The following is a 26,952-nucleotide window of genomic DNA, read 5'->3' as shown; positions in this document are numbered from 1 at the left end:
TTATCTTGGATTATCAGGGTGGACACAATGTAATCACAAGGATCCTTAAAAGCAGATGCAGGAGGCCAAAGAAGAGTTAACATCAGAGTGACACAATGTCAGAAAGACTGGATGGGCCACTGCTGGCTTTGAAAATGGTAGGGGACCACAAGCCAAGGAATGTAGGCAGCCAGAAAAGGCAAAGAAATGGATGTTCTTTAGAGCCTCCAGAAGGAAGCCCTGTGGACACCCTTGAATATAGCCTAGTGAGATCCATCTTGGACTTGACTTACAAAACTGTAAGATAATAAGCGTGTTGTTTTAAGTTTGTGTTAATTTGTTACAGCAGCCATAGGAACGGAATACAAATATCTGGTACTGGCCAGTAAAAAAGATACCCAGAGAAGAGGAGTGCCCTGCCGCTGGCCGCACAGCCGCTGGAAGCAACATACTCCTGGCTCTGGTCTTTTTTTTTTTTTTTTGCTAGGTCCTGCTGCTTCTCTGCCTTCATAATGACGAGACCCTGGTATCACGAAAGTTAAATTCTGTGCTGCCGACATTCAATTATCTGGAACAGCCATCTCCGGGGGATGCCCAGTTTATTTTTTTGAATGAGTGGGGCTCCCCCCACCCCCGGCGCCCCAACTCGAAGGGCGAGGCTTTGTGTCCCTCCCCCAAGGGCAGATGCTGTCCAGATTGGGGGGGCGGGGCCCTGGGGCTCCGGCCACAGCGGGGCTGGGGGGCGTAGCGGGGTAGGGTGTGGAAGCGGGAGACCTGGAACCGAAGAGCAATTCCAGGGCCTGCGGGCCGGCCGTCGTTGGAGCGGCTCCCCATCGGGGGTGTTCCTGGGAGGCTGCGGGCAGGCGGGGGAGGAGTCCGGGCGGAACTGCGGGGGGGCAGAGGTTAACCCGGGAGGAGTAGTGGTCGGGTCAGGTTACTTCCCTTTAAAAAGAAGGGGAAAGGAGGAGTCAGGTACTGGTGGGCAGTGTCCGTGGCCGGTCCGGCTCGTCGTTCGGGAGAGGAGGCTCCGAGCAGATCAGGGTCGGGCGCCCTGGCGGCCACAGGCAAGTGGAGCGCGGTGGAGAGGGGCTGCGGGGCGCGGAGGGGCTGCGGGGCAGCTGCGGGGCGGCAGCCACAGGGAGGAAGGGACATCGACGCAAGCGCGCGCAGAGCCCCCGACGTCCCCGCCGACGCCCCCTTCTCAGACCGGTACACTGAGGTCCAAGCAGAGCGAAGAATTCTTTTGGCTGAGATCCCGCTATGATCTCGGGGCCGAGTTGGTTCCGCAGCGGGCCTATCAGCCGGGCAGGGGGCCGCCCACCTGGAGAGGTGGTCCCCAGGGCGGGGAGGGCGGCTGCCGGCGCCTCTGGGGGAGTACAGATGGAGAGACCCCGCTGGTGCAGCGGACTCTACCCTGCTGAGGTCTGAGGCAGGGTGGTGTGGGGACAGAGGTGCGAGCGTGGTGACTATGAGGCACAGCAGCTCAGACTCGTAGTGGGTGGGGCGGAGCCAAAGATGAACGGAATCCCTGCCAGCCCTTGGGGTCTATACAGCCCCCAGAGGAGGAGGGGGGGGGGCCAGGGTCAAGGCCGCAGCAGGAGTCCCCCTTAGCTAACCTTGGACGTTTTGCCTTTGTCCAAAGCCCTCCCCCCGACCGCTTAAAGGGAATTCCTATTTTTAAACACCCATTGAACAATCGTCCTCTCCCTTGCTCCTTACAACCCCATAGTTTGCGGGTTTTCCTGAGGCGGGAACAGAGTGCCCGCTCCAGCACTCCCTGGCAGCCGAGATGATCAATGCTCCTACTGCAACCCGCACTTGTTCTGGGGAGGGGTCCTCCAGATGGAGCCAGTGGGGTCCTAACTCTGCACCTCCAAACCCCCAGCAGTGCAGTGGGGCACGGGTGCCCCAGTTGGGTCATGCCTTGGGTTTTGTAACTGGAATCCGCCTCCTCCCTCCAACCCAGCCCAGGGACTGCACCAACCAGGCAGTGTGGTTGAATGGTCAGAGCACTGTTCTCAGTCAGGCCTAAGGTATGATTGTGGCTTAGTCTCTGAGTCTCTAACTGACCTGGACCTCTCTGGGCCTTGCCTTATTCACCTGTAAAAGCAGAGTCTTGGACTAGATGGGCCCTCCCGTTGGTTGTCTGTGTTTGTGGAGCTGGCTGTAAATATGTGAGGTGGGGGAGGGGAGAAATGAGGGCATGGTCACATGGAAGTGGCAATGGGCCTCCAATCCACCAAAGATCCCTTTTGGACACATTGGGGGCAGGGGAGGTGGGGAAGGCAGGGTGCCTCGCCCCTCTCTGGCAGTGGGCTGGCATCCTCCACTAGCCCACCTCCCTAAAGAGCCCTAGTGTAAGGCTAGACTATCAGTGGAAGAAAGCTTACCCCAGAGAGCTGCTCCCACTTCGCAGATGGAGAAACAGGCTCAACTGCGTGAGGCAGACCGGCCACCTGCCCTGTGATTCCCCCAGAGCCTTCTAGGGAGTGGGGCATCAGCTCCTTCCCACTTCCACAACCCTTAAGCCAAGTCCTCCAGCCCCTTTGCTTCAAGAGTTTTATTGCTAAGCATTCTGAGAAGACAGGTGGGGGTCCCCATGTGGGAAGGCATCAATCAGGGTATTGGAATGGGGCCTAGTTCTTGGGCTTCTGGCTCTGGTGGAAAATCCAGAACCCCATGCTGGGGGCTATTCAAGAGTCTGGGAGGGATGGCAGGGACAGTAGGCCAGCTGTTCACACTGAGTCCCCTGGGTGCCTTCCTTCACACAGGCCAACAGCCATCACCTCCAGCCTGGGCCCAACCCTGGGTGTCTGTCATTGGAGACGCTACAGTGGTTCGGCTGCACCCTTGAAGGCAAGCCAGGGTCCTCCACAGAGACCTGTGTCTGGTAGCACAGCGCTCCCCCTCTGATAAGAAGTTCCACTTCCTAGAACCAGCCCCTGCTCCCGGTCCTGGTCTGGGGGCAGGGAGTTCATGGCCCCTTTGTAGAGACCCCAAGCTGACTTCCACGAGGTTCCCAGTCTCTCAGCTATTCCTTGCAGCAGCCACTCCTGCCCCATGTCCCTTAGTGTGCCTCTAAAATTCAGAAGAAGGGACATACAGTTCCCCTAAAAGATGATCAGGTCTTTCATCCTGCCCAGATTGGCCTTCCTTAACTTGTTGTCATGTGTTGTTATGCTAAAAGGTGTGTGTCTCCTCCTGTGGTCTTTTAACCCTCCTGGGCACTGCATAGTAGGAAATGTGGGGAGCTGTATGAGAGGATGCTTTGGGAGGCATATATAGTTAAGCAATAGAACCTGCCACTAACTAGCTGTGTGACCTTGGGCAAGTCACTTAACTTCTCTGTGCCTTGGTTTTCTCAACAGCCAAATGGTGGTGATTATCCTGATGGTGATTATCTGTTCAGTTACACAGATGGGAGTTTCCAGACAGGATCCACAGCCCAGAATGGCCCTTCCAAGGCTGGTGTACTTCCCCCACTCCAAGAGAGCCCCTTCTGCTCCTTCTCTCCTGAGTGCCCTTGCATTGGGCTCCAGAGGCCAAAACAGGAGCTGACTTCCCATTAGGGCCTTCTGCGGCTCTCACAGGATGGACAATGTCCAAGGCTCCCAGAGGAAGCACCCTGGGGGCTGGCCCAGGCCCAGCCTCATGCAGCTGTGGGTGGAGAACTCAGAAGTCTGGGAGGAGGCCAGGGGCCGGAGGGGCCAGAGGGACCAGAATGTGCCCTGCACTGGGGCCCCAGCCTCGTCCCTGCTCCTAACTCGCTGCTCCTTCAGAGCAGACAGATGGGCTTCAGGTTGTTCCATAGCTCCCAGCCTGCCCAGCCCTGCAGCTGAGGAGGATAGGGCGGCGAGGTGTTGAGCGAGCATGAGCAGTAGCTTACCCCAAGACCCAGTGATCAGTGAGGGAGCCTGGATTACACAGTTGTTTGCCTGACTGCTGGTCCTAGCTCTCCCCACTACAGCCCCTCCCAGGCTCCTGGCGTTGTCATGTTTGAATACAAGGCAACTTGTACCCCCATATCTGAGATAAAGCTGACTTTTCCCATTCAATTAATGTCTTCTACACGAGTGGCTATGCCTCAAATATTCTCTAACATGATTGTTGTCAACCTTAATTTTTTTTTTTTTTTTTTAATTTAGGACTTTTGTTCCCGGACCAAAACATAGGCAGGGCAGAAATATATAAACCCATAGATAGGAAGGCTGCTTTGGTTGAGACCGGAGCTGGGTACTCAGCTTCTCCCCCATCAAGAAATGAATGGTAAAAGGAATGCACACATTCTACTCACCTGCAGAAATCTTCCACTCCAAAGACAGTCTGCTGGTGATGCCACCCCAGAATCATACAGGGTGGAGCAGTGATTCCCCAAGTGAGTGCAGCTAAACAAGGTGATTTCGGTGGCTACCTAGATGAATAGTTTTAAAATCAATAGTCATAAATTGAAATGTGTATCAGAAAAAATATAACGTAATACATCCAACCATGACTTCATGGTCGTTATTGCTCAGAAGGAGAGTAAGTAGTGAATTTATTTAAAGAAAAATGTTAACTAAATAATGTACAGGAGGATCACAGATATGGCAAAACTCACAAAAGTGGTTTGTATGCACAATCTAGGAGCCCAAGAAGGAACGTGAGGCATAGAGGGGAAATCTGTGCTGAGGATCCAGGGTCTGAATTAACGCTGAGTTCAGTCTTTAACCACTGCCTCTCGTTTTCTTATTGCTGCTCCATTTCACAAGCATGTGTTACCTGCCTGCTGTGTACTAGGTGCTTGCCTGGTATAGAGGATAACATCCTCATGGTGCTGAGTTTTGGGGGTGCTGGGAGGGCTGCCCTGGGATAGCATCGCTGAAGTGAGCTTCCGGGATGAGTGGGTGGTACGTGAGGGAAAGACAGAAGCTGTCCAGGCCCAAAGAGAAGCTTGGGGTGAGGGTGAGGGTGAGGGTGGAGTGGGGGTGGAGGAAGGAAGAGATGGTGGGCTTGAGAAACCAAAAGAGGCCATTGGGGCAGAGCAACAGGGGGAGAAGGCTTGAGATGAGACCAGAGTATCATTGGAGGCTAGGTCACACTGGACCTATAAGCCAAGGCAAGGATTGTGGACATTGTCATTCATTTAGCCAGTGTTGAGCTTCTGCCCTGTGCTAGGCATGGAGGGGTGTACAAAGTCACAGAGGCTTCCCTTGAGGTGCCTAGGTCTAGTGAGAAGCTTTTGAACACATAGATGGCCTTAAGTGCTGTGATAGAGGTGTGAACCAGAGGCCAGGGAAGCACCCAGGGGAAAGGGGCTGCCTGTTCATGAGAAGGCAGTGACGTTTGAGCTGGGTTTTGAAAGATGAGTAGGAGTTTGACAGGAGGGAGAGGAAAGGCATTCCTGGCAGTGGAAACAGGATGGGTAAAGGCACAGAGGTATGAAAAAGTCCAGGGAGTTTGGGGAAATACCCACAACTGGAGCCACATCGGGCATTGGAAAGAGGAGAGGCCAGAGGGTCAAGTCCACAGAAGGTTTTCAGGCTCAAGCCAGAGCTGAGGTTTCATTCTACAAGCAGTGTGGAGCCAGAGACCAGGTTCAAGCAGGAGAGGACGATCCCTCTGCCAAGGTGTGTGGGCAGGTTGGGTGGCAGGGGAGAAGAGCACGGTTACTGCTACCCAGTGGGGTGTGGAGATGGCCATGCCTGGGCCTTGGCAGGGGGCTGGAAGAGGGGTCCCTTTTTATTATCAGAGAAGGTGGGGGCTGTGGAGCATGCCCCTCTATGTGCCCCCAGCCTGGGCTGGCACAGTGCCCAGAACAGTGACCTCTCCTTACAGGGCAATGGGCTGCCTGCTGTGCCAGCTTTGAAGACCAGAGGCCCTTTCCAAAAGGGTAAAGATCCCAGCCAGCTGGGCCCACGGACTGTGTCCAAAGCAAACAGGAAAAGGCCATGGTGGGCCAGGCAGGGCCTCTTTCTTTGTTTGGAGTAGAGATTAGGCCAAGGAGGCTTATGTGTCTTTCTGCTGCAAAGGTGGGAGAGGGCTGCAGGTCCTACAGGGTGAAACTTGTTGCAAGGGGATGCATGACCCCTGGGTGCCAGCCTTCAGGGGTACAACAGAGATGGCTTTCCTTGGCAAATTCTAGCCCTGATGGAGGGAGACTGGAAGCACATACTTCTCACTCTCAGTCACCCTCAGGGGCTGCTGCTCCCTCTGTCGCCATGCCCAAGTTGGAGCCCCCCCTTGGTACTTGGCTTCCCACTCTTGCCCCTTGGCCATCAGCCCAGGCCTAATAGGGGTGGCTGTAGGTCACTGCAATGGGAAGTCCACACTGTCCAGACCAAGGCCCTGGGGGGCAGGTCTCTAGAGAGAAGGAGGGAAGTGCTGACGGCTCAGAGCACCCTTGAGCCCAAAGATGGGCACCCAGGATTCCCCTGAAGACCCTGTACAGGGATGCCTGAATGAATTAACCTATGAATACTTACAATCCATGCATGCATTTGTTTACCAAGCCTCCAGGCAGGCTCACGGGTGGGTCGCTGGCCCAAGCCAGGGCAGGGAGTGGCCAATGAATGAGGAGCTGACAGACGAGCTGAGGGAGGAGACAAGCGTGGGCCCTGAGATGCATTTGGCCCTAGCAAGAGTCTTGCCTGTCTGCCATGGTTGGAGGAGGGCTCAGAGAAGGGGGTAGACAATTCTCCCAGGGCTAAGTGGGAGTGGAGACAGGGGTGGAGATGGGCTGCAAAGACTCCAATGAGGAGTGACTCCTGAATTGACTCACTCATTCATCCATGCACCCATTCACGCCTGTGTGCATTCACTCGGCAAACACGTATTGAGCAACTACTATGTGCCGGGCACCGTGCCTAGTGCCAGTGAGCAGAAGCAGCCAAGGACCTGCTCTCATGGGGCCTGCCATTGGTGGGGGAGACAGGCAACACTCAAGTCATCACCACACAGAGCAAATGGAAAATTGTGCTGAGTTATAGGGCTTTGAAGAAGAGGTTTGTGGTTCTAAGGGGCCTGACCTAGTCATGGAGGTCAGGGTGTCTTCTCTGAGAAAGACTTGAAGGATAAATAGGAAGTAACCAGGGCAAGAAGGGGGAGAAGATGATCCAAGCAGAGGGAACTGCACATGCAAAGGTCCTGTGGTGGAGGGTCTGGGTGAAGGCCAGAGTGGCTGGAGTTCTGCAACAGAGGGGAGTGTGGTGAGAATGAGGTTGGGAAGTGGGCCAGCTGATAGCACTTGAACTTGTGGGTGTCTTTAGAAGATTTGGTCTGAATTCCAAGAGCAAAGGGAAGGTTTTAAGCAGTGGTGCAAAATGATCCAATTTGTGTAGCAAACTAGTTTGAGGGGGCCCAAGTGGAAGTGAGGAGTCCATGAGGGTCCAGCAGTGCCCACATAAACAATGAGAGTGGCTTTGACCAAGGACATGGTGAGATTGGGGGGCAGGGTGAGTTGGATGTTGGGGTGAGGGTCAGGCGATGTTGAGGTCTGAGGAACTGGGCTGGCGGATGGGAAGGGTGACAATGAACATCATATTCCTGTAAGAACATATTATATTGAGCATGATAAGTAATATCTTCCTTTCTACCAAGGATAGAATGGTTGACCTCTGAGTAAGAAAGAAGGGAAGAATTTTCAGGTTCTACTATATGGTATTTAATATGTTTTCTCATTAAATCTGTTCAACAAATCTGAGAAGTAAATACTATTATTTATGTATGAGGAAAGGGGTCTCAGAAAGGTAAAATTACCTGCCCAAGGTCATGGCTGGGAAGAGGTTAAGCCTCCACCAGCCTCCTCTCTTAAAAAAAAAAAAAAGGCAAAACAACTTATTTCATTCTTCTCAGTGAGCTGATAATTGAGAAAAAGTTTTTGGCAGAAGGGAAAGGGAGGGGAACCTGGAAGAACTTCCTGCTCTGAAAGAATACAAGGGAGGCTGGGGCCATGTCACTGAGGAGCCTTGGGCATCCATCCTACCACAGGGGAGAACCAATGTGTTCTTGACCTAAGCCAGAAACCAACTCTCCGTTTCTCTTCATCTCCCACCTCCCTGCTCCTGGGAAGTCCTTCTAACCTCCTGGACCTAACCTCAGTCCTGTTCCTATGCCCATTGTCTCAGCTTGCAGGCAGATCCAAGACAGCTGGCCGCTCCCTCTCCCCGCTGGGCACGAAGCCTGACACCTGCCCTTCAGCCCTCGGTGGGCTCCCAGGAAGCCTGCAGCCTGTAACCGGACAGTTTGCTCCCAGCAGGTACCCCTGAGCTGCACTCTGCACATTGTTCCTGGATCTCCTCTCCGAAACCTGGGCAGGGAGTGTTCCCACCCAGTCCAGTGACCTTCGCCTATCTGAGCCCTGGTTAATTTTTGCCCAGTCTGCAAGCTGTGGGGCTCCTCCCCTTCAGGGATATAAGCCTGGCCCGAGGCTGCCCTGTTCCCCACCTGTCCTGAGCCTCCCCAAGCTCCCTCCGCACCCTCACCATGGCCAAAGGATTCTACATATCCAAGGCCCTGGGCATCCTGGTCATCCTCCTGGGCGTGGCGGCCATAGCCACCATCATCGCTCTGTCTGTGGTGTATGCCCAGGAGAAGAACAAGAATGCCGCCGTGGACCCCACGAGCCCCGCGACCACCCTGACCACCACCATCACCGCGGCCACCACCTTGGACCAGAGCAAGCCGTGGAACCGATACCGCCTACCCACGACACTGTTGCCCGACTCCTACAAGGTGACACTGAGGCCCTACCTCACTCCCAATGAGAATGGCCTGTATATCTTCAAGGGCACAAGCATCGTCCGCTTCATCTGCAAGGACCCCACTGACGTCATCATCATCCATAGCAAGAAGCTCAACTACACCACAACCCAGGGGCACATGGTGGCCCTGCGGGGCGTGGGGGCCTTCTCGGTCCCCAACATCGACAGGACCGAGCTGGTAGAGCCCACGGAGTATCTGGTGGTGCACCTCAAGGGCTTGCTGGAGGCAGGCAGAATGTACGAGATGGAGAGTAAGTTTCAGGGGGAGCTGGCCGACGACCTGGCAGGCTTCTACCGCAGCGAGTACATGGAAGGCAATGTCAAAAAGTAAGTCAGAGCCAGGTCTGCTGGGTGGGGGCAGATCCTAGGTGCTGAGGCAGAGCTGGACCCTGGGAGCCAAGGAAGGGCTTGGGTTCGGGGCCTTTGAACCTTCGGGAGCCCTTGGCTGGCCCATCACTCCATCTGCAGCTCTGGTAGAGCAGCTACCAAGACAATCGACCCTTTCCCGGAGGGCTCCCCTATACTTTATTAGGGAGTCAGGGATGAGAGATGAAAGTGCCCCTTGGATAGATAGGAAAACAGGCTCCGAGGAAAGAAATTTGCCAAGGCTTCCCAGCCAATACAGGGATGGAGCCTGCCAGGACTTTGACCCTGAGTCCAGAAGGAGCTCTGCTCTCCCATGTCAGCTGGCCTGTCGGCCTGGAGGCGGCCTGGGGGAGGTGGGGAGGGCAGGGATTAGGCCAGGCAGCATCTGTGCACCCCATCCCTGCACACCCAGCAACACCCTACAGCCCCAGCCCCACACACCCACACGGGCACAGGCATTAAGCTGGCACACCCTCTAACCCCTGCTTCGGGCAGGGTGCTGGCCACGACACAGATGCAGTCTGCAGATGCCCGGAAATCCTTCCCGTGCTTTGACGAGCCGGCCATGAAGGCCACATTTAACATCACCCTCATCTACCCCAAGGAACTCACGGCCCTGTCCAACATGCCGCCCAAAGGTGAGCAGGTCTGGCTGGGGCCACACATCCTCGGAAAGCAGACCCCCAGGGCTGGGGCACCGGGCAGGTAGAGGGCGCAACCCCACATGCCTGCGTGCTCCCTGTCCAGGTCCCAGTGTCCCGCTTGCAGAAGACCCCAACTGGAAGGTCACTGAGTTCCAAACCACGCCTGTAATGTCCACATACCTTCTGGCCTACATCGTGAGCGAGTTCACGAGTGTGGAGACAAGGGCACCCAACGACGTCCAGGTATGGAGCTGAGGCCACCTATCCTTCCTCGGGATTGGTCCTGGCCTGGGAGATATTCCTATTTATCCTCATCCTTGTCCCAGCCCCTGAGTTGCTAGGCAGTGTTTGAATCCCAGTTCTGAGTGATCTTGGGCAAATGCCTTAGGTTCTCTGACCCTCCGTCTCTGCATCTGAAAAGTGAGACCCTCCTCACGAAGGGAGTTCCCAACTCCTGGGTGCCAGACAGATGGTGGCTATGGCTATTGTTATTCCCCAAAGGCCCCTGCCTGTGACTCAAGGCTCTAAAGAGACACCCCCGCCCTCTCCTCCGCTGACCAAGCCTCCCAGTTTAACCTAGTTGGTCCCCCAGCCTGCCAGGCTTTGGGACTCGGCCCATCTGCGCCAGGACCCAAGAAGGGCCCCTGACCTACCTCTGTCTTCTTTGCAGATCCGGATCTGGGCTCGGCCTAATGCAACTGCACAGAACCATGGCATTTATGCCCTGAATGTGACAGGTCCCATCCTAAACTTCTTTGCCAATCATTTTGATACACCCTACCCACTCCCAAAATCTGGTGAGTGAGGTACCTCACATTGGGGGGAAGCGGATGGGTTTCCCCCCATAGCCCGAGGCCATCCCACCAACAGCCTGGACTCCCCAGACCAGATTGCCTTGCCTGACTTCAACGCCGGTGCCATGGAGAACTGGGGGCTGGTGACCTACCGGGAGAACTCGCTGCTGTTTGACCCACAGGCCTCCTCCAGCAGCAACAAAGAGCGGGTTGTCACTGTGATTGCTCATGAGCTGGCCCACCAGGTAGCCCCCCAGTCATGGGGAGTGCAGGCAGAGAACGAGGGGGGCTCTGGGAGGAGACGGCACAAGTTGTGGCTCCGTCCTTGGCAGCTGAGAAGGGAAGAGTTCCACCTGGCAGGGTGTCAGGGAGGAGTCATGATGATGTCGGTGAAGCCTCGAGCTCAAGACTGGCACACTGGGAGCACTCAGTGAAGCGTAGCTCTGGGTACCGTTAGTGACCGCAAGGCCCGAGTGGCTTGCCGGGCTGACCTCCCCTCCCCCACAGTGGTTTGGGAACTTGGTGACCCTGGCCTGGTGGAATGATCTTTGGCTGAACGAGGGCTTTGCCTCCTACGTGGAGTACCTGGGTGCTGACCATGCAGAGCCCACCTGGAATCTGGTGAGCCCGCTGCCCAGGGACCGCTAGGGTCTGGGTTGGGGGAAGACCTGGGTCACCCCCTCCCAGGCCAGTCTCCTGATGGCTGCTGGGGATTTGCAGAAAGACCTCATGGTGCCGAACGATTTGTACCGTGTGATGGCTGTGGATGCACTGGCCTCCTCCCACCCCCTTACCACCCCTGCCGAGGAGGTCAACACACCCGCCCAGATCAGCGAGATGTTTGACTCCATCTCCTACAGCAAGGTGCTGCCCAGCCCCCGTGCTGGTCCTGAGACAGTAGGGGTCATGGGAAGGGAGGTGGGGACTCGGCCCACAGGGGCCCACCGAAGCCGGGGCTCCGGGAGCACCTGTCCTAACCTGATGGGGACACATGGTCTCCTGCTGGCTCGGCACAGCCTTCTGAGCCCCCTCTCCTCCACCAGGGAGCCTCGGTCATCAGGATGCTTTCTGAGTTCCTGACTGAGGACCTGTTCAGGAAGGGCCTGGCGGTGAGTACCCTTGGCCAGCCATAGGGTGGGAGGTGTTTCCTCCAAGCCCCGGCCTACCACAGAGGCTGAGTGGTAGAGCCTGGGGCAGCAGCTTTACCCTCACCGTGCCGTCTTTCCACAGTCCTACTTGCATGCCTTTGCCTATCAGAACACCACCTACCTGGACCTGTGGGAACACCTGCAGATGGTCAGTAACAACCAGCCCCCCTGAAGCCATTCTGTGGGGGTCCTGAGATGCTGAAAGTCCCTGGGGGCAGCACACGTGTAAGAGAATGTGCCCAGCTCCACTGCTTACCCTCCCAGGCAGGCCATCTGGAGGCTTGGTTGCTCATCTGTAAAATGGGCACAATGATGGCTCCTTGAAGGAGGTGTTATGAGAGCCTGGGTCATGAGCCCTGGCAGGCAGCCCCCCTCACGCTACAGTGAGCTCTGTGAGGGCAGCTGAGGAGTGCCGTCATCTGAGTAGCGAGGAAACGGGCTCTTGTGGTTCCCAAGCCCAAGCCTTCCTCTCCCTGGAACTTTGGAGCCAGTCATTCACCTACTCAGCACTCCTGGCTGCCCTGCGCCCCGGCCAGCCCCTCCCAGACATGACTTTGCACACACCAGCACCCTCGGCGCGCTCTCTGACCCTCCCATCCAGCCTCACCTTGCATTCCTGTCCATTCAGACCCTGAGTGGCCCCTGTCTTTGGGCAAACCCTCTGACCACTCCCACCCTCCCGCCTGCCCCTCCCCGCCTCTCCTGAGACTCTCCCTATCATTCCCCATCATGTCCTCTCCTTCACGGTGGCCCCCACCCCTTCTCTGTGGCCCTGGTCAGCCCTACCGACCCCTCCATATGCCTGTGCTCCATGACCAGCCTGACCAGGGAGGGGAGACCCAAGGCCTTGTCGCAGAGTCACAGCTGGGCTCCAGGGCCCTCCTGGCCAGTCTGCAGCCCGACATCCATCTGCCATGAGGCCGGTGCACCTCCCCCACCTCCCACAGCGTCAGTCCCTCCCCTCCGCTTCCACTGTCTTCCTTGCCCAGCCTCAGTTTCCAGCGCCTTCCTTTCTTCCGAAGCCAAGCCCTCCTCCGCACCAGCACCCCTCCAGCTCCATCTGCCCCTCCCTCTTTCCCTGAGCCCCTTCTCTCTGCCGCCCCCCTAGAGATCCCCTCCCCCTCAGCTTGCACCTTCCGACAGGGTCTTCTGCCCTCTATTTATGCTGTTCTTAGTTTTTTATTTTCTCAGTTATTAACAGATGTGGTTGGTTTTTTGTTACTATTATGAAAGCAATGCACACACATGGAAAAAGATGAAAAAAGATTTAAGACAATAACAACCACCCTAAGCCCATCCCAAGACCCTCATCCGGGTGCGTTTCCTTCACATTGCCACGACCCTCTCCTTCGCGCTGCCTGTGACATGGGGACACTGGTTTTCCTTCCTCTCTGTCTCCTCTCCCTGCCCGTCCTCCCGGGTTTGTTCAGGCTGAGCCATGGGCATCCTGGGTGCCCCTCCCTGACACACACCCACCTCAGGTTGGATCACAGAATGGGAAGCCACATGGATTTGCTTAATCGAAGTGGAATGAACCGGAGGCTGGGAAGCTCTTGGCTCGTCCAGCACTGGGCAGCCGAGGAGACAGAGAGCCGGGCTGGGACCCCAGCTCCTGCCTCTCAGCCCAGTGCTCCTCCACTGCCTCCCAGCAAAGTGGTGCCACTAAGGGGAGGCCAAGGGTGAAAGGGGAGAGTGGGTGGGTGGGAGAATGGCAGTCGCTGATGGCCGCACCATATCCCTCTGCCCAAGGCTGTAAACAATCAGTCGACCATCAAGCTGCCAGGCACCGTGCGTGACATCATGGACCGCTGGACCCTGCAGATGGGCTTCCCTGTCATCACCGTGGACACCAAGACAGGGAGCATCTCCCAGAAGCACTTCCTGCTTGACCCCGAGTCCACCGTCACCCGCCCCTCAGCATTCAAGTGAGCAGATGAGGTCACTGAGACAGGCGTCCTAGTGAGGGTTCTGAGGGGCAGTTGCTCTGGGACCCTCTGACCATAGCAGGGCCTGGCCCGCTGTGGCCCCTGCCATAGTGGCTGTAGACAGTCTCCCCCCTGGGCCAGGAGGATGGGGGCATTTAGTGCCAGAGTTGGGCAGAAACTGGAAGTCCGGGCACGGCTGTTCTTTGCTGGCAGTGCCCAAGAGCTGCAGTTTCTCACACCTGGCCTCTGGATCTCTTGTTGCAGCTACCTGTGGATTGTTCCCATCTCATCTATCAGAAGTGGCTACCCGCAGAACCACTACTGGCTGCAGGGCAACGCAGCAAGTAATCCAGCCCTGCCCTAGTGGACAGCAGCCCCATCCCATACTCCCAGCTCCTGGCCCATGTTCTGGGGTTATGGCAGACCTCAGCCAGGGCTTCCTTCATCGTTTCATTCAACAAATGGAGCCAGCTTCTTTGGTTCTAATTTCTACGCTGTGTGACCCTGGTCAAGTTACCATCTCTCTCTGGTCTCCATTTCCCCATCTATACAGTGGGGCTAGGAACAATATCTACCCCATTGAGTTTTGTGAAGTTTAAAGAAGAGGATTCCCATGAAATGTTTAAAACAGTGCCTGGCACATAGTATGAGCAGTCCTACTCTGCCAGGCACTGAGGAAACCAAGGTCAAGGCAAGTCATCCTCTGCCTAAGCCAAGGCTGCAGATGAAGGGAAGGAAGACAAGCAGTTCAAACGTTCCAGAGCTGTGCTGAGTGCTTTAACAGAGGCATATGTGGCCTCTGGGGTACTGGGGCAGGTGGGCAGGGAGCCGGGAATAAGGAGCTTCAACTTCATGGAGAGGTCAGGAAACGCTTCCTGGAGGAGGTGAGCTGAGTCAGAGGAAGAGTAGGAGTTCGCCAGGCTAATGGCAGCAGAGAGAAGCAGTCCAGGCAGAGTCAATGGCAAGTGCAAGGCTTGAGGTAGGAGAGAACTCGGAGACTGAGTGTGGCTCGGGCAGAGGTGCGCCCTCGGTGAAGCGGGTCCCTGCAGGCTGTAGGAGACGATGGCTATGTCCTCGGGCCAGGAGGAGCCGGGACAGGTGGGAAGTGGGAAAGCCATTGGGTCTGACCTGCAGGTATGGAAGGATCCCCTCTGGCTGCCAGGAGAAAAGGTGGAGGGAGAGCCGTGAGGAGGAGGCATGGAGCCCCCAGGAAGAGATGAGCAGTGCCGGGGGGCTAACTGGATGGGAAGTGCTGTCTGGGTGTGATGGCGCTGTTACAAGCGGAGAGGTGGGAGGAGGAGGGGGTGGAGGAGGAGCGGCCGCCTGGGGAGTTGAGTCTGAGGGGCCGGGGGTGTGCCGATGGAGTTGTCTCGGTGGATGCCACTGGCCCGGCCCCCCAGAGCCTGTGGGAGGCAGGGCGGCCACTGAGGTTCAGAGATGGCAACTGGTCTGTCCAAGGTCCCCGGCCAGAGTTGGGCCCCGGCAGCCAGTCCTACCCCTCTTCTCCGCCCCTCTCCTTGGCGTTGGCCCAGCGGCGTGAGGGCCGGCTGCTGCCAGGCTGCAGGGGAGGCTGCTCTGCTGAGGCCTGGGTCAGGTCAGCCTGTGGCCTTCTGAGCAGCCCTGCCCCACCTCTGGTCTCTCCCCACAGCCCAGAATGATCTGTTCAAAACCCAAGCGGATGAGTGGGTCCTGCTAAATGTCAACGTGACGGGCTATTACCAGGTGAACTACGATGAGAACAACTGGAGGAAGATTCAGAATCAGCTGCAGATAAAACCATTGGTGGGTACCTGCCGCCCCACCCATCCCCTGCCCGAGGCCCAGCCCCAGGATGGGGCCCCAGACTGCAGGGCCTGCCCGCACCGCCAGCCCGAGGTCACACGCTCTGTTACCCCTTCTAGACCATCCCTGTCATCAATCGGGCGCAGATCATCTACGACAGCTTCAACCTGGCCAGGTGAGTGCTCAGCCATGGAAGCCTGGAGACTTGGCAAGTGCGGTTCCATAGTGAGAGCCAGTGCTGCCTCCCGCCGTCCTCACCGTGTGCCAGGCTCAGCACCATGGGCTCCCTGTGCTTCTGGACACCCCTCCCTTGGCCACACGTCCCCGGAGATTGTCGGTGTCACAGCCCATACTTCCCAGAGAAGGAATCTGAGATTCAGAGCTTGAGTACCCTGCCTGAGGTCACACAGTAGCCCATGACAGCCAGACGCAGTCCTGTCCAACTCCAAAACCACAGTGCACTCCACGGCACCAAGGTTTTCTGGAGGGCTACCTGTGGCCCAGGCCACCATGCTCAGTGCTAAGAAAAATCCGGGAAGGACAGGATAGAAGAGATGCAGCATGGATAAACAGATATTTATTGAGCAGCTGCTGTGTTCATGAGCACCAACAGGTGCCAAGTTCTTTGACATAAGTGATGTCACCCATAGACATGGACCTTTATGAACCAAATATGCACAGATGGCCTGAAGAGGTGGAGGGAGGAAAGACCAGAGGGCCAAGCAAATCAGAGAAGAGGTGGGCAGAGTAAAGAGCACAGGTTTCTTGTCTTTTTGAATCTCTGATCTGTCTCCTATGGGCTGTGTGGCCTTAGGCAAGGCACTTTATCTCTCTGAGCCTCAGTTTCCTTATCTGTAAAATGGGGATAATGAGCAAGGAAATGTGACTGGCAGTGGTTGAGGGCCAGGCCTGGGCTGGCCTCGTTTGTGGCACCACCCAGCATCCACATCCCTCACCCCTACCCCCAGCCCCACCCCTGGTGAATGCTGGAGCTGGCTCAGTTGGGCCTCTGGGACCTCAGGCTCTAGGAGGAGGCTGGGGTTCCCACAGTGAGGCTGGACTGGGTGGGGATGCTTACTTGAGCCCCTCTGTCTGCTCCCAGTGCCCATATAGTCCCTGTCACCCTGGCGCTGAACAACACCCTCTTCCTGATCAACGAGAAAGAGTACATGCCCTGGCAGGCCGCCCTGAGCAGCCTGAGGTACTTCAAGCTCATGTTCGACCGATCCGAGGTCTACGGCCCCATGAAGGTACAGAGGGGCATGGCAGGGTTCAAGGACCAATTCCCCAGTGCCTGAAATTACGCCATAAGGAAGTGAATAGAAATATTGCCTGGAATGGTGAAACACGCCAGGTCCTTGGCAGTGGTGAGAGAGCAGGAGGGATGTAGGGTGAAGGGAGCAGGGATTGAGAAGGTGAGCAGGTTGGGCACAGCAAAGAAAGGACACAGACTTCTAGCAAAGTTTGCTAGATTTGGAAATTAGCAAATCCTTCTTTCAGAAGGCAACAGAAAAAGCCACAGTACAGGAAGGGGGTGGGAGTGGGGGAGAAGGCCTTTTACCAGCTGTGTGGACTCAGGCAACCCTCTTCAGACCCAGAGAACCCCTCTGTGAAAGGAGCGGGCCTGTGCCTGCCTAGCCTGCCCTAAGGGGCTGGAGGGGGATGCCGCTGTTAACAGTTTTGAAGCTTGGGGGCGCGGGCAGGGAGGATCAGAGGGAAACTGCTTGCTCTGGATGCATAGCTGAACCCATAAGGATGTTCATTGCAGTGTGGTTTATAAAAGACAAGAAAACCAAAAATACTCAAATGTCCAACAGTTGGAGTTGGTTAAGTAAACTAGAATATCCATTTGATGGAATATTATGTAGTCATTAAAAATGTTTTTCACATGATTAACTAACTGTTATGGTAAATGAGGTTTTAACTCACTTTAAACTCATTAACCTACCTACACCTTGGATTCACCCCATCCTCCTAATGCAGTAAAATCACAATATTTGGTCAACTCAGTATTCAGCATTTACTTTATGTGATTATTTAAATATCATTCTCTGCTGAGCCACATAAAGTACCATGTTTGTGTCTCCTTTTTTATACATCTTATACAAATGTATCAGATAATACATTAGTTTTGCTTTTTCCTGGAGGCATCCCTCCTGGAGCCCTCTGTCGGCCTGCTCCCTTCTAGAACTGCTACTCAGCTCCCACGCTGGGAGGCTCTCCATTGTTGCATCTCTTGTTTCCTGAACCCATGGATTCCTCCTTGAGTTTTCTCTCTATTAGGGGAGCACATCTTCCAGTTTTGGAGAAAGGGTTCATAAGAGGTGGATTTTTTTCAGGTAGATTGTCTGAAATGTCTTTATTCCACCTTCACACTGCATTGAGAGTTTGCTTGAGTTTAGAAGTTTCTAGGTTGAGGGACTTCCCTGGCGGTCCAGTGGTTAGGACTCTGTGCTTCTACTGTAGGGGGCATGGGTTCAATCCCTGATCAGGGAACTAAGATCCCACATGCCTCGCAGCATGGCCAAAAAAATTAAAAAAAAAAAAAGTAGTTTCTATTTTGGAAATTATTCCTCAGGAAATTTCAGGTCTTGCTCCATTGACATCAAACCTCTCATGTTTCTGTTGAGAAGCCCAGGGTCTTTCTTATTTCCAGTTCTTTGAATGTGGCCAGGTTCCCCTTCTGGAAGCTGTGGGCTCTTCTCTCCATGCTGGTGGTCCTTCATGCAGGTCTTTCTCATCCTTCTACGTTTTCAACCTGGACAACTTTGCATTGCTCCTTTAAACTTTCTTCCTCTCCTTTTTTCCCCCGGTTCTCCCTTTCTGGGACCCTTGTTAATCCAATTCACTGCCCTTATATTGGTCCTCTAGTTTTCTTCTCTCCTATTTTCCAGCTTGGTGACTTTTTGTTCTGCCCTCTGGGATATGCCCTCAGTTTAGCGCACCACCTCTCCTCATTTTTTCTATCATATATTTAAGCTTCCAAGTGCTATTCCTTGCTCCAGCGCCCTATGCAATATCTTCTCTGAACTCTTGGAGGATATTTATCACAGGCTTTTATGAAGTTTTCTTTTTCTTTCACTGACTTGTTTCCTCCAAGTCATCTGTTTGTTTTGATCTCCTCTTTCAAGTTGGAAACTGAGCTGCCCCTTTGAATTTGAGAGTGAGGCAGTGGTTGAAAGCTCCACGGGGAGGTGGAGTTTGTCACCTGCAGTCTTGTTATGGGGTGACTAGATGGCCAAGTAACTCCTCGTGGGGACCCTAAAAAATTAATATCTATGACTGTGTTCTCTTGACACCATTCAGTCTCCAGAGAGTGATCCTCTGTCTTGTGCAGTTGAGGCTCACTTTCTGGGATCAGGGTGGGGAAGGAAACTGGGGGTACCTCCATTTAGGCTGTAAACTTTCACCTCTGGCCCTCTCTGCAATTCAGCAACCCTCCCACTGTGTCTGGGGACCCTAGTTCTGAGCCCCTCTGATTCAGCCTTGCTCATGGGGGAGGGAGGGGTGTTGCTTGAGGCAGGGAGGGAAGTGGGCACTCGAGGGTTTAATTAGTCCCTCTACAGATTTTGGCTCCATTGCCCTGTTCACAGCCCGGCCTCAGTCCTGTCCCCTGCACACCCATCCCTCTAATTCTGAGCCTCGTCACAGCAAGTCTCCTTGCTTCTGTCTCCATCTCCCCCATGGCAGGTGCTCTGCTGCAGACCCCCCGCCTCGGCCAAGCCTGTTCCATCTCCCTCTCTCCACCTCCCAGCTCCTACACTGTGTGGACGTCTCATCCACTGTTGTTTCCTTTCCAATTCTCTTTGCTCTTGGGGGTTTATTCCTTTTACGTTTGGATGCGGATTCTGGTTGACACACATGATAATCTACTGTATTGAACCAGCGTCTGCAAAGGATTTTAATAACATGGGTTGGGCCTTACACGACAATGCCAGCTAAATGAACAGCATGCAGAATTGTAGATATGCTGGGCAGAAAAGAGAAAGGAAGGGGCAAACTCACCAATTTGGAAGTCATGGATTCGGTAAGTTCTGGGGTGGTTAGTATTTTCTGCCTATGCTTTACAGTGTTTTCTAAATTCCCCACAGTAAAGGCAGAATGCTTATGATCAGGTGGTGGGGGATGGTAGGCCCTAAAACTATATTAGGAAATGGTGATACTTAGACATAGAGTGTCAGAACTGGTTGAGGGAAAGAACCCCAGATCAGTCATCTGAGACCTGGACTAGCGCCGTCTCCTTTGACCACTGTCTGGCCTTGGGCGAAGCTCTTAGCCTCTGGCCTCTTGCTTCTGTAGCCATTAGCCCTTGCTACACTTGCCTACCCACATCAGAGGCTCCGTGGGGCTCCAGGTGGGTCAGGCATGAGTCTCCTCTTTGAGGCCAGTCATGTTTTCTTTTTCCCAGAATTACCTCAGGAATCAGGTTGAACCCCTCTTCCTGTATTTTGAAAATCTCACCAAAAACTGGACTCTGCGCCCAGAAAGCCTGATGGACCAGTGAGTATGACCTCTCTTGGGTCTGGAGATCACAGGTGGCCCAGGCACCCTGACCTGGGAAGTCCAGAGCAAGTCCCAGCAGCATTCTCCTCTGAAGTTCCCAACTCCTGGCCGGACCAGGGCCACCAGTCAGGGAGAGACCCCCCCCCCCAACTAGGAATAGGGAGCCCTGCCCTGAGGCTCTATGTGGCCTCTTTGTACAAAGGACCAAACTGAAATTTCAAGGTCCCCTCACCGGCATTGTTATTCAGATTCTAGGGGTTGAAGGTGGGGCTGAAGTCTGTGCCCGCCCTCCCTGGGCCGCCCAAGGCAAGAAGCAAAGAGGGGGACCCAAAGGGCGGATGGGCTGCAACCTTAGAGCCCCAGCCCTGCTGCCCTGCCTGGAGCTGTGTGTCAGCAGGGGAGTCTTTGCCAGAGTCAGAGCCAGGCATGCTGACAGAGTGTCACCCCTGGGGCAGGTACAATGAGATTAATGCCATCAGCACTGCCTGCTCCAATGGGCTGCCTAAGTGTGAGGAGCTGGCCAAGAACCTTTACAACCAGTGGATGGAGGACCCCCAAAATAACCCGTGAGTGTGTCCCCTGCTTGTCTCCTGATCTTTATCTGTCCCTCAAGCTCACAGCCCTGTCCTCATCAGACCCTCATCCCGCCCTCCCTGCTGCTGCTCTACCCCTGACACCCTGACCCCACACCAGGATCCACCCCAACCTGCGGTCCACCATCTACTGCAATGCCATCGCCCAGGGCGACCAGAAAGAGTGGGACTTCGCCTGGAGGCAGTTACAACAAGTCCAACTGGTTAATGAAGCTGACAAACTCCGCTCAGCGCTGGCCTGCACCAACAAGGTCTGGCTCCTGAACAGGTGAGGACCAGAGCTGGACGGGACTGGGTGAGTTCCCCTCCCCGCCGGGGACCAGGGTCCCGATGTGGGGGAGAAAGAACCAGCCAGGCGTCCACACTCTCCTCCGTGGGATCCTCGCAAACCTGCGCAGTGGAGCAGTGCGTTTCCCAGTTTTACAGATGAGGACACGGAGGTTCAAAGAAGCAAAACAACTTGCCCAAAGGCTAGAAGCTTTACTCAGTGAAAAAAACAAGACTTGAATCTGGATCTGGGTCCCCGTCCTGTGCTTTTAACTGCTGCAGTCTCCTAGCCTTTACCTCTCTGTCAAGGGCTGTGGTGCATCTGGACCTGAGTCCTTCTGGACATCCAGGTGGGCACCCCCCAAACCCTTGGATGAGGGCTCCTGGCTCCCACTGTGTGCCTCATATGCCATCTTCTGTACTTCAGTAAAGAAGAGCTACCCTCAATGTCAAAGACAGGAGTGGCCACCCTACCTGGTGCAGGGCTTACCCCTTCCTTCATTCATTCATCGTCAGATATTTATCAAGCACTTGGTCTATGTCAGTATGATACCTGGCATAGCCAGTGACCCTGCTTAGGGGACTCAGTGTCCCATCTACAGGAGGGCGGTAAGACCAAGGAGTCTTCAACCCGCAGCAGGCTGAAGGGATGTTGAGAGGTTGCAGGAGAGGTGTGTGGGGTGGAGGGCAGGGTCCTTTTACTCATTACGCAGCATGCTGTCCTCACAGGTACCTGAGTTACACCCTGAAGCCAGACCTCATCCGGAAGCAGGATGCCACCTCCACCATTAACAGTATTGCCAGCAACGTCCTCGGGCAATCTCTGGCCTGGGACTTTGTCCAGAGCAACTGGAAGAAACTCTTTCAGGAGTGAGTCTGCCGAGAGCATGTTAGGGGAAGCGCACACCAAGGCTGAGTCCCCTGGGGGTGGGCTGTGTGCACCAGACCCTGCAGGGTCGGGAGTGGAGGGTAGACACTGCATCGGAGTGGTCCAAAAGGAACCCAGCTTGAGGTCGGGAAGGGACAGGAATTGAAAGACGTGGCAGCGGGGCACAGCTGTCCCTTTTCCCACTTGGGGGAAAGAAAGTCTGGCTGGTGGGAGTGTTCTCTGAAGAGATGAGAGCAAGGACACTGCAAACAAACCTGTGTTCAAGTCCCTAGTGGTGTCTCCTTGGACATGTCATTTCATCATATCTGCGAGATGGGGACAGTCACAGGGTCCTGTGTCGCCTGCCAGTCACCGAACATTGGTTCCTGGCCCCCCTCATGGTTCCTCTCTCTCCCTGCCCTGCAGTTATGGCGGTGGTTCCTTCTCCTTCTCCAACCTCATCCAGGCTGTGACCCGAAGATTCTCCACTGAGTTCGAGCTGCAGCAGGTAAGAAGCCCCGGACCTCGGGGCGGCACCCAGAGGCCCATCCCCAGTCTCAAGGGACAGCCGCCACTCAGCTCCCACCGCATGTGTTCACAAGGCAGCGGGGCTCCATGTGGTCAGGCCTTCCTCATGTAGAGGGGAAGCTGGGTATCCAGACTTTCTAAATGTCACAATTCAATCACAGATATTCATCTTGGAATTTTTGTATAGGCAAAAGGTAAAGAGAATAATATAATGAACCTCCATGTACCCGTTACTCAGATTGAACAATTATTAACATTTGCCAACATTTTTTTGGGGCAGACAGTTTTCAAGCTAATCACTGATATTATATAATTTTACCTATAAACACTTTAGTCGTATCTAAAAGAATTTTAAAAACATAATCTATCATTAGCAAATACAAGAAAATTAACAATGCCTTACTATCATCTTATACCCAGGCCATTTTCAAATTTTCTGTCTTTTTTTGGCCGTGCCACAGCCGCTTGTGGGATCTTAGTTCCCCGACCAGCGATTGAACCTGTGCCCCCTGCATTGGGAGTGCAGAGTCTTAACCACTGGACCACCAGGGAAGTCCCCTATGTTCACATTTTTGAGTGAACCTCTGTTTTTACTTCTCTTGGGTGTACACCTAGGAGTGGAATTGCTAGGTCATTTGGTAACTGTGTTTAACTTTTTGAGAAACTGCCAAACTGTTTTCCAAAGCAACTGCACCAACTTACATTCCCACCAGCAATGTATGAAGGTTCCAATTTCTTTATGTTTTGGGGAAAATTGTTATTTTCCTTTTTGAAAAAATTATAGCCATCCTACTGGGTGCAAAGTGGTATCTCATTGTGGTTATGAGTTGCATTTCTCTGATGACTAATGATGTTGAGCATCTTTTCATGTGCTTCTTGGCCATTTGTATATCTTCTTTGGAAAAATGTCTATTCAAATCCTTCACTTATTTCTTTTAAAAATAAATTTATTTATTTATTTTTGGCTGCTTTGGGTCTTCATTGCTGCATGCGGGCTTTCTCTAGTTGCGGCGAGTGGGGGCTGCTCTTTGTTGCGGTGTGCGGGCTTCTCATTGAGGTGGCTTCTCTTGTTGCGGAGCATGGGGCTCTAGGCGCGCGGGCTTCAGTAGTTGTAGCTCGCAGGCTCAGTAGTTGTGGCTCGCAGGCTCTAGAGTGCAGGCTCAGTAGTTGTGGCACACGGGCTTAGTTGCTCCGCGGCATGTGGGATCTTCCCGGACCAGGGCTCGAACTCGTGTCCCCTGCATTGGCAGGCGGATTCTTAACCACTGTGCCACCAGGGAAGCCCCCTTCACTCAGTGTTTAATTGGTATATTTGTCTTTTTATTGTTGAGTTATAAGAGTTCTTTATATAATCTGGATACTAGGCCCTTATTAGACACATATTAGGCAAATATTTTCTCCCATTTTGTGGATTGTCTTTTCAGTTTCTTGATAGTGTCTTTGATACGCAAAGTTTTCAATTTTAAAAAAATTATTTATTTATTTATTTATGGCTGCATTGGGTCTTCATTGCTGCGTGTGGGCTTTCTCTAGTTGCAGCGAGCTGGGGCTACTCTTTGTTGTGGTGTGTAGGCTTCTCGCTGCAGTGGCTTCTCTTGTTGTGGAGCACGGGCTCTAGGCACGAGGGCTTCAGTGGTTGTGGCACATGGGCTCAGTAGTCGTGGCTCGCAGGCTCTAGAGCACAAGCTCAGTAGTCGTGGCGCAGGGGCTTAGTTGCTCTGCGGCATGTGGGATCTTCCCGACCCAGGGATCGAACCCATGTCCCCTGCATTGGCACGCGGATTCTTTACCACTGAGCCATCGGGGAAGTCCAAAAGTTTTTTATTTGGATGAAGTCTAACCTTCTATTTTTCTTTTGTTGCTTGTGCTTTATGTGTCATATATAAGAAACAATGACCTAATCCAAGGTCACAAAGATTTACACCTATGCTTTTTACTAAGATTCTTATCATTTTAGCTCTTACATTTAGGAGTGATCAATTTTGACTTAATTTTTGTACATGGTGTAAGGCAGAGGTCCAACTTCATCCCTTTGCATGTGGCTATCCAGTTGTCCCAGTACCATTCATTAAAAGGACTATTCTTTTTTTTGTAATATCATTAATTTATTAAAAAATTTTATTGGAGTACAGTTGATTTACAATGTTGTGTCAGTTTCAGGTGTACAGCAAAGTGATTCAGTTATACATATACATATATTCATTCTTTTTCAGATTCTTTTCTCATATAGCTTTATCACAGAATATTGAGTAACGCTCCCTGTGCTATACAGTAGGTCCTTGCTGGTTATTATAGTGGTGTGTGTATATTAATCCCAAGGTCCTGATTTATCCCTCCCCGCCCCCATGTTTCCCCTTTGGTAACCATAAGTTTGTTTTCGATATCTGTAAGTCTGTTTCTGTCTTGTAAATAAGTTCATTTGTATCATTTAAAAAAAATAGATTCCACATATAAATGATATCATATGATATTTGTCTTTCTCTGTCTGACTTACTTCATTTAGTATGATAATCTCTAGGTCCATTCATGTTGCTGCAAATGGCATTATTTCATTCTTTTTTATGGCTGAGTAATATTCCATTGTAGATATGTACCACATCTTCTTTATCCATTCCTCTGTTGATAAAAGGACTATTCTTTCACCCATTGAATGATCTTGGCACCTTTGTTGAAAATCAATTGACTGTAAATTTTAGGGTCTATTTCTGGACTCTCAATTCTATTTCATTGATCTGTCTGTCTTTATGCTAGTACACATTGTCTTAATTATCATAGATTTGTAGTGAGTTTTGAAATCGGGATTGTGGGCCCTCCAACTTTGTTCTTTTTCAAGATCATTTGGCTATTCTGAATCTTTGCATTTCTTTATGAATTTTAGGATCAGCTTGCCAATTTCTGCAAAAAAATACAGTTGGAATTTTGATAGGGATTGTACTGAATCTGTAGATCAATTTGGGGAGTATGTCCATGTTAGTAATATTAAATCTACCAATCCATTAACACAGATTTGTCATTTTTTTTCCTTTTATTTAGGTCTTCTTAATTTTTCTCAACAATATTTTATAGTTTTCAGCATACTGGTCTTGCACTTCTTTTGTTAAATTTATTCCTAAGTATTTTATTCTTTTTGATGCTATTGTAAATGGAACTGTTTTCTTAATTTCATTTTCAGATTTTTCACAGCTAGTGTATAGAAATAGAAATGATCTTTGCATATTGCTCTTATATCCTGCAAACTTGTTGAACTCATAAGTTTTAATAGTTGTGCTTTTTTATTTTTCGATTCCTTGGGACTTTCTGTATACAAAATCATGTCATCTGCAAATAGAGATAATTTACTTCTTCCTTTCTGGATGCTTTTAATTTCATTTTCTTGCCTAATTGCCCCCGCTACAACCTCTAGTACTAATACATCTTTTAATCTATAGCATCTCTTTTTTAAAAAAAAAGCAACAACATTTATTTGCTCAAGCAACTGGGCCATTTGTACTATAGAAATGGCCACATTTTGAATTTGGCTGGTTGCTTCCTTGTGGTGTCTGTTTAATTTGTCCCTCTCTCCTCCCTTGATTGGATTGAGATTGTAATTCATTTAAAAACTGAGAATCAACTCAATAAGGACCTCACAGTGAAGGTCAAATACATGTAGGAGCCAAGCTGAACCTTGGAGCGGTCATTTTTTTTTTTTAATAAATTTATTTATTTATTTATTTTTGGCTGTGTTGGGTCTTTGTTGCTGCATGCAGGCTTTCTCTACTTGCAGCAAGCAGGGGCTACTCTTAGTTGTGGTGCGTGGGCTTCTCACTGCAGTGGCTTCTCTTGTTGCAGAGCGCAGGCTCTCGGCGTGCAGGCTTGCTTCAGTAGTTGTGGCTCGCGGGCTCTGGAGCGGAGGCTCAGTAGTTGTGGCGCATGGGCTTAGTTACTCTGAGGCATGTGGGATCTTCCCGGACAAGGGCTTGAACCCGCGTCCCCTTGCATTGGGAGGCGGATTCTTAACCACTGCACCATTAGGGAAGCCCAGGGCTGTCATTTTTGACCTCTGCCAGGGAGAGGGAAGGACTGGCCCTCCCTGTCCTGGAGAACAGGCTGTGGTCCCCATCCCCAGGGGCCCTAACATGGAGGGGGAGGACAGAGGACCTAGCAGCCCTCTCCTCAGGGCTGTGTTAGAGACCTAACCTGGGGCTCAGAATTATCCTTTTCCTCGCAGCTGGAGCAGTTCAAGAAGAACAACATGGATGTAGGCTTCGGCTCAGGCACCCGGGCTCTGGAGCAAGCCCTGGAGAAGACCAAAGCCAACATCAAGTGGGTGAAGGAGAACAAGGAGGTGGTGTTAAACTGGTTCACAAAACACAGCCAAATAGTCCCTGTCCTTACAGTCACCTGGCCCCCATGTGAGATGCCCACGTGTGTGTATCCAAGTGGCTCACGGTAGGGCCCCCATTCCTGAAGCCTGAGGCACCCGTGTCCTCCCCTTAGGAACAGTCTCTGGCCCATGTTCTCTCCACTCTGCCCAGGGGGCCAATCCAGTTTCTGATGGCCAGACTGTCCAAGTGCCTCCCAGCCCCTGCCCCTCATGCCAACCCCACCCCAGGCCTGGCATGGCTCCTGTCACCCAGGGCCCTGGGGCTGATCTCAGGGAAGTCCAGCTCCAGGGCCAGATGAGCAGAGGCCCTTGATGGATGATGGACTGCCTTGGGGGGCTGCCCTGTGCCCTCTCTCACACTCCCATAAAGACCCTGAACCTGAGGAGTTAACAGAGCACCAGATCTGTATATTTTTTTCTAAGATAAAATGTAAATAAAGGATTTCTAGATGAG

General features: G+C 52.8%; 1 protein-coding gene across 1 annotated transcript; it reads left to right on the top strand.

Annotated features, from left to right (window-relative positions):
- Positions 1–918: 918 nt before the first annotated feature.
- ANPEP (alanyl aminopeptidase, membrane) lies at positions 919–26,952 on the top strand. The gene is given in 22 exon segments (XM_068557680.1): positions 919–1,043; positions 8,082–9,044; positions 9,579–9,721; positions 9,831–9,970; positions 10,398–10,524; positions 10,612–10,766; positions 11,029–11,142; positions 11,242–11,385; positions 11,565–11,630; positions 11,752–11,817; positions 13,419–13,594; positions 13,859–13,938; positions 15,243–15,376; positions 15,496–15,551; positions 16,479–16,626; positions 19,785–19,876; positions 20,335–20,445; positions 20,573–20,740; positions 21,469–21,609; positions 22,034–22,115; positions 26,343–26,499; positions 26,502–26,952. Coding segments are annotated over 21 exon segments (2,934 nt in total). The 5' UTR covers positions 919–1,043; positions 8,082–8,439; the 3' UTR covers positions 26,531–26,952.

The sequence above is a fragment of the Eschrichtius robustus genome, chromosome 1 (genome assembly GCF_028021215.1).
Source record: "Eschrichtius robustus isolate mEscRob2 chromosome 1, mEscRob2.pri, whole genome shotgun sequence".
Taxonomy (NCBI): domain Eukaryota; kingdom Metazoa; phylum Chordata; class Mammalia; order Artiodactyla; family Eschrichtiidae; genus Eschrichtius; species Eschrichtius robustus.
This window is presented reverse-complemented; position numbering and strand designations above follow the sequence as displayed.